Raw genomic sequence first — 11,509 nt, forward strand, 5'->3', positions numbered from 1 at the left:
TACTGAAGTGGGGATTGCTGGGAACTAAGGATGAAGTTAAGCAGCCATGCTTGGTATAATACTGAAAACACTTGGGCCTGGAGAAGACATGGTTTTGCCTGCCTTCAGTTTGCATCAGGGGTTCCAGCTCAGACAGCCTTACTTGGTAGGACTTATTGACCAATTAATCTCTTTTTTTTTCCTTCTCTCTGTCTGTGCTTCCTTTCTTTCATTTCCCTTGTAAATAAAGCTTTTATTAACCTTTCAGAGTGTACCTGCCCTTAGGTCTTGTTCTGAGTATTTTTCAGCATTTGAGTGAGGACTCATACTCAGACCACCCCATTTCCTTTTGGGTTGCTCTGAAACATAGGCACAAGGTTATATAGCAGATCTCTAGGACTTATGCCCCTTGCACAGCTGAAACTATACAGCTAGTAAATTTTTATGATTCTTTAATAATAAAAGTTGTTTCCAAAATAAAACAGTGGGATTTAATTTATGAATGTAAAAATGCTCTTCTGTGTACATGCACCTAAGTATGACTATAAATGTGTGGATGTCTACCTGCCTTCATAGAGCTGTGAATCTATCCTGTTGACTCGAAGGCTCAAAATACAATATTAGAAGCTTATTCTAATGATCATACCTTGATTTTCAATACTTCATTCTCTTTGCTCATTTCTAAGAGCTGTAGGTCTTTTCCTTTCATTCTTTCCATGAGCACATCCAAACTGCAACAAGAGGGATCCATTTCAGAATCAGAGGCATTTTGAATGTTTCCACAATGCTGAAATGAACAAACATGGTAATCACAGACCTGACTTTTCCTCTGTGAAGGTTGACAACAATAATTATCACTCGGTATTATTACACATATCATGGATGATTCAGGTGAATACAAATAAATCCTCTGAACCTCAAATATCTAAACCAGGCAGCTAGCCTCTTGTTTGCTTAAATTTGAATGGAATCTTCTATTAAAAAGAAGCAGAAATTCACCTTTAATGCCTTTTACATTTGCTATAGTTTTGCACTATACTATTAAGTCCTTTTCAGGAGATAAATAATATCCTCAAGGTCCATTTTATTTAAGTGTAAGTTTTAGACAAATGTATTTTGGTCATATTGCATTGAAAATTTATTTAATCAGAACTTATAAGACATAATAGTCAATGTTAAATTATACTTCCTTATATTCACCCCTTAATAAATTTCCAAGCAGAGATGTCAGAACTGAATGTTACTGTCAGTGTAGCTCTTTGTAAACTCCACAGGCTTGGAACATAGTAAATCTCATCTGGAATGAAATCATGGAATAGTGGAGAGGGGAAGGAAATTTGAAACCATCTAACTCAAGCCCATCAATTGTGCAGACATGAGAACTGAGGACTAGGTTCCAAGTTTACGTAGCAAGTGAGTAAGAACTCATGAGATATAGGCTCTTGATTGTCTAACCAGCCCTCATCCCCCTCCTTCAAATTATTTCAACACAGATCAAGGAATTACACAATTATGTATATTGTGAAAATTTGACATTTTTGGAATTATTTTTAAAATGGCGCTGATCATTCTCCGAGAAACTGTGTTACCTATCCCATTTGAACTAGGTCAAAGACCTTTGAACTAGGCCAAAAACAATTGTTTTAAGAACTGCCACACATACACTTGTTTGAGAAGTCATCATCGTCTTGAGGATTGATGAATAGGAACCTTTTGCCAGAGGACGGAATCAGAAACCAATTATGAGTCAAGAATAGCTTAAGCTTATTGACATTACTCAAGCTTTTTTCTCTAATCACCTTTTTTCTTCCATAAAAACCTCTAGATGTTAACCCTTCTTGGGGCATGTTTTAGGTCTCTCTCTTAACCTGTATATTCTGGATTGCAATTGTTTGACTCCAAATAAATACATTTTCCTTTTTAATAGCTTCCTGAATTTTAGGTTAACAATACCTACAATTATAATAACAAATTCTTTGTTAGTTCTCTACTGTGCCAGGTAATCTTTTAGATATTTTATATCCAGTCCTGCCCCTGAATACTCAAGATGCTAGAAGGCATTTGGCCTATTATACAGATGAGGGAATTGGAGATAAGAGAGTTTAACTAATAAGTCCAAGGTTATATTTAAATTAACTGCCAGAATGAGAATTAGAATCCAAGTTTGAACCAAAAACCTGCACTATTTTCACTATAATATACTAACTGCATTTATAGAAATAAAAGCCAAATAAATACACTGCTTATAAATATTATCCTCACTACTACTCTGCCATGGCTTTGTTTTTCTAGTTCATATCCTAGTGCTCTCTATATCATACTCGAATTATTTTCTTTCTTAATTTGTGAACATTGATAGAAAGAATCTTGTAGAGGATGGATTATAGACAATTGTAGACAGCTACAAAGGTCATGGTTCAGTGCTCCTCAAACATTTGTGGGCATGTGAATCAACTGGTCTGGCTGAAATGCAGATTCTGATTCAGGAGGTCTAGAGGTGGAGCTCTAGGTGGTGCTGCCTTCCAAACAAGCTCTGGTGGTGGTGCTGCTGCTGGGAGTGCAGACCGATGGAGCCAAAGAGTAGAAAATTGAAGATGGAGGCTTCACAAAATCAGAAACTGGAGGTGGAAGCAGGAATGATTAACTTAGTTGTTAACCCAGCTAAAGAAATGAAAATTCTTTAGGTGTAGACAGCTATAGAGAAAACAGAGTGCTACAGGAAGTATCTAGAAGCAAAAATCAGAGGTGGGAATATGAATTATAGAGACTCACCAAACTCAACATAGCCAAATTGAGTTTTTGATCTTTCCAATCTTTACCAAACATAACCTTTTTTTCCACGGTCTCACAGAACTTAATTTAAGAAAATAATTTGAGCTAATATCAAAAAATTTATTAAAATTGTAGGTATTGTTGGGCCTCCCCTGTGGCGCAGCGGTTGAGCGCTGGGTTGCGAAGCTGCCCGCGGCCTCTGCGGCACCAGTTCGATCCCCGGCTGCTCCCCAGCCACCGGAGGAGGGTCCCACATGGCGCGCAGACCTCTCCTGCCGCCCGCTGCTCCCCTCAGCAATGTACTTCGGTCCTTCTGCCTGCTCTGCTCCCCACTCTGGCTCTGGTGAGTTCTCTCACCCTCCTGCGCTTCTGACTGTACCCAGTGCTTGTATAAACAAAACAAACACACAAACAAACAAATAAATAAATAAAACATGCCTCTATTTAAAAAAAAAAATTAAAAAAAAATTGTACGTATTGTTAACCTAAAATTCAGGAAGCCATTAAAAAGGCAAAATGTGTTTATTTGGGGTCAAAGTGTTAGTGTGTTAGTATGGGAGACTGAGGGTAACAGAGGAGACTGCTGGCACCATACCCTCTTTCCTGCCGCCATCCTATGGCCATATAGTATAGTGGGCAGCACTGACACTGATGAGGTATCCTCGACTCGGATGAGGCTTAACCTGGCATAACCCAGACAAGGCTGAGAGCAGCGTGCTCAACCTGGAGTACTGGTGGAGAGCGTGCATTTCAATTGACCTACAGTCTGATCACTCAAGCCTCTTGGCTTACCTGATGTGACCCAGGTAAGCCTAAAAACTTGTACCTCTTTTTGTCACTAGGAAATGTTGCAGCATGTATCCTGGCTGGGCCGGCATCTTCCCACGGATTTTCAATAAGTAAATTCTATTTAAAATACCCAAGTAATGTCTGGTCATTCCAATCCTATACTACTGAGGACATCTATGGTTAAGCATTACATGCATATGCCCATTAATATCTTTAGATACCCAGAGGAACACATCATTCAAAACTCTGGAAAATAATTTAGTCTATTACTCCAAGTTTCTATAAACTCTATATGGTCTTTTTTTTGTTTTCTAAAGGAATAAAAATAGTCCACCTTGATATATTCATTACCTTTGCATCTAGTTTTTGATTTGTACCTTTCGGTCCTCCATCATCTTTAAACATTTGACTTCGGATCTTTTCCAGGGTGGTTCGAATCTAAAAAGAAAAAAATAAAATAATACAAATAATGTTTTCAAAGACATTTAATGCCAATGCTTTTTATCTCTATACCAACTTAGGGTACCTGACTCATCTAGAAAGTAATACACATAAACTGATCTCAGGTTTAAATTTTAAATAGGGCTTCCCTGGTGGTGCAAGGGGTTAAGACGCAACCTATGAAGTTGTCTGCAGCCACTGCAGCACGAGTTCGATCCCTGACCAGCCAGGGAGCAACCCACATGGCACAGCAGACCTCTCCTGCCTCGCCCGCTGCTCCCCTCAGCAGTGTATTTCAGTAGATCTGCCTGTTCTGTTCCCCACTCTGTCTCTGGTGAATCTTCTCACCCCCTCCCCCACACCTCTGGCCTGTACCCCAGTTCTTATATGCATTTATAAATAAATCTTTGAAAAAATAAATTTTAAATAGCTGTCATCAATCTAACTTGCCTTTAGGCTTATATTGTTTAGACTATGGAAAATAAGCATTTGATCTAAATCTCAAACTTAAAATATAACCAAAGTGATTATTATACTATAAAGTAATTACTATTTAGTAATTAATATTTAATACTTTGTAATTCTCTTTCTAAATAGCAATTTAGTACTAATTTACTATTTAGTAATTACTATAAAACAATTACTATTTAGCAATCATTACAAAATAATTACTATCTACTAATTACTACAAAATAATTACTATCCAGCAATTACTACAGAACAATTACGAAGAACAGATCATACAAATTTATTCATGAAATATAAGCCCCATGATTTGGTGACCTATAGCATTGTAAGACACTCAAGATGAATTAATTAACTGATCTGAACAAGTTACAATCTATGTCCACATTTTCCCATTAGGTCTAAAGACTGGTCCATTATCATCTTGATTCTCATAAGATTTCATATTTTTAATGAAGCAACAGGCCAACATGTAGTCACCGTTGAAAGGTAAGAAGGAAGAAGATAAGGAGAGACAGCTCCTAAGCAGGAAACATACATTCTTGGGAAGACAGTAGCAACACTCATGAAACAACTGGAGAATGATATAAAGCAGTAGGAAATCCGGTGGTGCATAATGTGGGACAAATTAAGTGCTGATAGGTGCTTAAATTCCCTTGACCCACTATTTAATTTTACTCCAAGTGTGGACACAGAGTTTGATACACACAAGAGAAGTGACTAAAGCTGTCCTTAAATTTCAGCTATCAAGGATGTCCTCTGAAAATTAGGTTTGTTCTTTCTCACATATCCTATGGGAGAAGTAAACTCAACATTTTATATCAGACTTCATTTTTTTTTTTAGATCCACTCATGGTACAAGATTTCCATTGTCCACATACCTCTTTCACATATTCAGTTTCTTCAATAATATGAGCTGATGTGGACTCATAGAAGGCAGAATTATTTTCCACCTTACCCCGTGGGGGAACTTCTGTGGCCATGGTTATCGTTGTCATTGTGAATTCTGGCTTTTGGAAAACATAAATCAGTTAGACAAAAATAATTTCTGTGATTATATGGCTCATAAACTGAAAGAAGTGCTGTCTTAGCACTGCAACCAAGCATCATAGAAAATAATGTACATTATTAACATCTGTATATATTTATAAACTCAGTTCAAAACACCCTGTCACTAACCAGAGCTGAAAACATTTGGTGAGAGATTGACGCAGAATACATTAACTCAAGGGGCCCTACTAATTAATCTTAACATGACTAAAGTAGAGACAAATAGACATGATGTCCTCTAGATGAGGCACAATTACAAGCAGCAAGTATGCTTGAAAAAAAAAAAAAAGAGTGAACCTGAATCTAGCCAAGCCTCAGTATCTAAAGACGCAAATATCTGCAAAAGCAGAAAAGGTTTAGTGACCTTACAAGGGTGAAGGTTGCAACCAGCCAAATCCAGACTGTGAAAAATTTCTACTGTGAAAAATAACTACTTCCTTCCACATGTTAATTTTATAAGGAAGGATGAGGAAAGGAGGGAAAAATTACCATAAATTTAGAATTTGAAAAGATCCATGAACAAATGCAATAAACGAATCTTCTTTGGTTTCTGATTCACATAAACCAAATATCTGCAGTCATTTTTGAGACATATGGGGAAATTTCAACATTCCCTGGGTGGGGCAGTAGATGATGTTAAAGAATCATTGTAATTTTGCTAAGTGTGATAATGGACTTGCAGTGTTCTTTCAAAAGATGTCATCTGTTAGTCATGAGTATGGAAATATTACATGAAGTAGGGAAGAAAAATATGGGACAGGGTAACTATGGAAGCAGTTTGTCAAAAGGCAGGGAATTGCTTAAGCTGGTTGGGGGAACGTGGAGTTCATTTTACTCCCCTGCCTTTCTTGAGATACTCCCATAATAAATAGTAAAGAACTAAAAATTCAATTAAACAGAAAGCTTTGTGAAGTAGGATTATTAATCTCAGTTGCTGATAAGGAGGCCAAACTCCCATAGGTAATGTTAACTTACCGAAGATCACAATAAAACTAACAGGTAAAATACAAACGCTGGCCTTTCTGACACCAGGCTCAAGGCTGTGACCGTGACTTTAAGGCTGGCTTCCCTATTGAGAAAACACAACAATAAAGATTTTTAAAATTTAGCCATTGGGCCTCCCTGGTGGTGCAAGGGATTAAGCACTGCACTATGAAGCAATCCGCAGCCTCTGCAGCATGAGTTTGATCCCCAGCCAGGCAGGGAGCAGCCCACATGGTGCAGCAGACCTCTCCTGTCTCGCCCGCTGCTCCCCTCAGCAGTGTGTTTCAGTCAGTCTGCCTGTTCAATAATATGAGCTGATGAACCCTGGTGGTCTGGTGAATCCACCTGATGGTCTCTGGTGAATCTTCTCACCCCGCACCCCGACCCCCGCATCTCTGGCCTGTGCCCCAGCTCTTGTATGCATAAACAATTTTTAAAAAATAAAATAAAATAAAATTTAGCCATAACCTATGCCATTCAAACATACAAAGAATTTTCATATTTGCGAGAATCACATTCTAACTAGACAGCTTCTCTTTAATCTTCAAGGAAATTGACAGACTCTGCCAAGAATTTTCCATTTCATTCCAATCCCGTAGACAGCCACCAAGGCTTCTATTTGTTTCTGTCGAAGCTGATCTGGCAGCTGTAACACTGCAAGTCTGATTTGCAGAGATTGAGTGGAGGACTTCTGTTACTTGGTCCTCTGAATCTCTTCCTGGATAAATCCTTGGTCCAAGACAACATTTAAATGCTGAAAATAAAAGAAACACTAAGTAATTGTTTGGAAACCAAGGGGTTGGGGTAGCGGCTAGAGGGGTGTCCTCCAAGCCACAGCTGGTCAGTTCAACCCAGCTGCCCACCTGCTTGGACAGCCTAAGAGCTAAAAATGGTTCTTAACACTTTGGAACCACTCAAAAAAAAATCACAAAAGAATAGCATTTCATGACCCACAAAAATGATATGAAGTTCTCAAGTTTAGTGTTCATAAAGGAGGTTTTACTCTAACACACCCCTGGCCATCTGTTTACATTTTGTCTATGCAATTTTTGTGCTACAACAGGAGAGGTGAGAAGTGGTGACAGAGAAAAATATTTGAAAAATGATGCCTGAAATAGTTGTTCTCTAGCCTGTTACAGAAAAGGTTGCTGAGCCCTGGGCTGGAGTTTGGCAGATGGGGTGGAGCTGGACCAGTGGGGAAATAGAGGCCAGCAGAGCCGTTGATTTGATCTGACTTATATTTTGTTCTCCAGTTCGATCCCCCTTGGTCTATAGTGGCATTAGATTGATTCAACTTCTTTTTGTCTTTGGTATACGTTAACAAATAAGAGGAGGCAATTCCTATTTAATCATAGGAATTAATGACTTTTAAGAATGGATCCCATGCATTCTCAGTCTTCAATAAACTGAAAAGTGCACTGGGTCTCACATTCCATATCCTAAAATATATTGTGCTGGGTGCCTTTTATTCTTAATATTATATACTTTTGCTCCTTAATCACTTAGATTTCTGAGAATGTCCTACCTCCTCCACGCAGTGATTGAGCTATCTTAAGCAAGTTACATAAAACCTTAGCCTCAAATTTAGATACCCGTTGATGAGGGGCAGTAATACCTAGAGTTATAAAAATGAGTGTTTTTTTAGTTTTTGATTTTGTAGAAGGGTCTCAATGGACATTAACTGTTGACGTTGTCTCTTGTCTTCTTTTATGTGATAAATAAGCACAGACCCGCAGCTCATAACAGAGGGGGTAGGTAGTTCATGCCTATCTGGTTGGAAAGCTTATATCCAACTCCTTGCATATGAAGTCAAATTCCATTTCTTTCTTTGGTTCAGATAACTTTTGCGCCCACAGTCTTTGGTTTGTGTAAAGAGACCCAAGAGGAACTAAGCTAGCAAAGTCCAAATTGCCATATGGCATTACCATCCTGGGGAAAATCCATCTTAGCATTTTATTTCAGCCAGAAGTAGATTAGGCAGATAAAATTTTCAAAATAAAACACAATCAGTTAATTAAAGTGAGAAGAGGATTTTATTTGTTTAATGCTAGAGTGGATTGAAGACAGCTTACGAGTGGCGTCATGCCAAGAGGTGTTATTTCCTAGATCAGGGCTTTTCAAACAGAGTTCACAGGGGAAAGAGGAGTTGCTGAGCTGATAGGGCTTTGCTTTTTGTCTCAACTTGAACCAAAGTAGCTCTGCTTTGTTCTTCTTCTCAAACACTGAACTTTTCTTTTTTAAAGATTTATTTATTTACGCATACAAGAACTGGGGTGTAGGCCAGAGGTGCGGGGGAGGTGAGAGGATTCACCAGAGACAGAGTGAGGAGCAAAACAGGTGGATCTACTGAAGTACACTGCTGAGGGGAGCCGCGGGCGAGTCAGGAGAGGTCTGTTGTGCCCTGTGGTTAGCAACCTGGCGGGGGATTGAACTTGTGCTGCAGTGGCTGCCAATAGCTTGATAGTGCTGTCTTTAACCCCTGCAGCACCAGGGAGGCCCCACACTGAGCTTTTCCATGAGACATTCTGTGGAGAAAAAACGGGCTACTACCAAAATATCTACAGACAAACTTCTTACTTTCATAGCCTGACAATGCTGTTCAGCAGCTGTGTGAGCTTGGGCAAGTTCCTTCACCTCTCTCTGTGCTCAGTTTCCTCATTAATAAAATACAAATAATATTATTTTTAGTAATGTTAATTATGAACTACATTGGGTTGTTTGTGATTTAACATTTGTCAAGCACTTATAACAGTACCTAACACATAATTAATGATGTAGATGTTGTCAAATGAATAAATAAAATATGAAAACATTATTCAACATTACTGCTTAAAAGCAGTCTGATGGTGGAGAAGAACTGGGTAATATTTATTTATTTATTTATTTATTTATACAAGTACTGGGTACAGTCAGAAGCGCGGGAGGGTGAGAGAATTCACCAGAGCCAGAGCGGGGAGCAGAGCAGGCAGAAGGACCGAAGGACACTCTGAGGGGAGCAGCGGGCAGCAGGAGAGGTCTGCGCGCCATGTGGGACCCTCACCCAGTGGCCGGGGAGCAGCCGGGGATCGAACCGGCGCTGCAGAGGCTACGGGCAGCCTCGCAACCCAGCGCTCAACCGCTGCGCCCCCGGGGAGGCCCAAGAACTGGGTAATATTGTAAGTGGTCTGCAGACTGAGCTACCCTAGTAAGGAAAATTGCTTTGGGGGATCTGAAGATTAGCAAATCGAAGGTATTGGTTCTTTCAGGATAATATGTTACTCATTTGTCAGTGTACCCAACAGATGACTCAACATCTAATGAACAATTTTTAATTTACAAACCAATTCACACACTATTGTAAATTGCAATCTGTGTAACAAACTAACACATCACTGGGCACCCAAGTAAATGTAACTAAACCTACTGACTAAACCTCTCTTTAACAACATCAGGATGATTTCACCATTGTACAATAAACACATCCAAGCCGCTGGATTTCCCCACCTCCATTTCTATGTGGATGGCCCCGTACCTCGGAATGTGACCTTATTTGGGAATTGGGTCTTCACAGATGTAGTAACTTAAAAGGAAGTCATACTTGAGGAGGTGGCTCCCTAACTCGATGACTGGTGTCCTCACAGATAATGGAAATGTGTGCAGAGATGCACCCAGAGAAAACAGCAAGTAAAAGGCAGAGCTTGGGGGAACACTTCTGCAAGTCCAGGAAAGTCAACGCTGACCAGCAAACCAGTGAGGCTGGAGGCAGAGAATGGCAAAGACTCCCTCACAGTCCTCAGAGGGAACCAACTCTGCCAACACCTTGATCTTGCGCTTCTAGCCTCGAGAACTGGGACACAATACATTTCTATAGTTAAGCCAGTGGGTTTGTGGTGCTTTGTTCTAGAAGCCCTAGGAATGGAACACAGGCACTGTTTATTCTAGAGATTATAACAAAGGTGTTTCCTTTCTTTACTTAAGCCTGGATTCATTCATTCATATAGTAAATATTTATTGAATACGGCTGTGTTGGAGCACAGGGTGAGTCAGAGATCTGCCCTCACGGGAGGTTCAGTGAGGAAAGGGAGACAGCAGAACCAAAACAATACTATGTCGGGGAGACAATGGCAGCCGTGACAGGACATGAAGAGAAGCAGAGCAGGGAACAGGGCAAAAGGAGGTACCTGTTGGATGAGGGGTGAGGGAAGGCCACTCTGAGGAGATGGCATTTGGACAAAAATACTAGAATGAAAGGAGGAAAGCTGTGTTGTCTGGGAGAAGAAGTTGCTCTGGAAAAAGAGGGTTCCAGGCACGGGGAGAGCAACAGCAGACTGAAATTTGCTTAAAGAGGTGTTCTAAGAACAAGGTAAGCAGTGTAGCCTGTTATGATTTTTCTTTTTCTTTTAATGTAGCAAGATTTTTTTTTTAAGTAGGCTGAAACATGTCAAGCGTTCCAGAAAGAACTAGAATTGTTTCCTTAGCCATAATTAAAGCAGGTCTTGTGCTTGCTGCTGAGGCTCCCTGAGGGCTGAAGGAGAGGCAGGAGGTAGCAAAGTCTGCATAGCTGTCAGGTGCTCTGAGGCACATGCACCTCAGTGCAGGTGAGCCCAGAAAAGGACTCACCTGGTTGACTGAGCAGCAATATTCTCAACTCATGTCTGTAGGTATTGATGGAATGCACCAGCATGGATGCCAGCTGTGTTTTGACTGCCCAGCACTTCACTCTTGTTATCAGCATCTCGCAGGAAAGATCCCTTATTTGTTCTTCTTCACTCTCCGGAGTAGGAGCACGGGTACAACACTGAGACTCACCCAGCATGCTCCCACTCCCACTGAGTGCTCCCTTCTAGAAATACTAGAATGATTTGGCCCTTGATATCCTAGAGGCTGAAGGTGGTGAAACCCTGTTATTATTCTGGGAAAGGAAGTTGTCTGGCACAGACGGGTGCTTTGTGTCCTGTGGCAGGAATGCCAGTGCTGATATCCAATGACCAGTGGCAATGCCAGAAGAACCCCAACCCGCTCTGGCAGTGGCCCCATCTTTGCTAAGTTC

General features: G+C 40.2%; 1 protein-coding gene across 1 annotated transcript in view; it reads right to left on the minus strand.

Moving 5' to 3' along the window:
- CCDC68 (coiled-coil domain containing 68) overlaps positions 1-5,608 on the minus strand; it is a 39,280-nt gene extending 33,672 nt beyond the window's left edge. The window contains exons 1-3 of the mRNA XM_084252155.1: positions 5,328-5,608; positions 3,892-3,978; positions 626-766 (exon numbers count right to left, since the gene is read on the minus strand). Coding sequence (XP_084108281.1) covers positions 626-766; positions 3,892-3,978; positions 5,328-5,444 — 345 coding nt within the window. The 5' untranslated portion in view covers positions 5,445-5,608. The remainder of the gene's footprint in view (positions 1-625; positions 767-3,891; positions 3,979-5,327) is intronic.
- Between the last annotated feature and the right edge of the window lie 5,901 nt (positions 5,609-11,509).

Source organism: Talpa europaea (assembly GCF_964194135.1).
Source record: "Talpa europaea genome assembly, chromosome: 13".
Classification (NCBI taxonomy): Eukaryota; Metazoa; Chordata; class Mammalia; order Eulipotyphla; family Talpidae; genus Talpa; species Talpa europaea.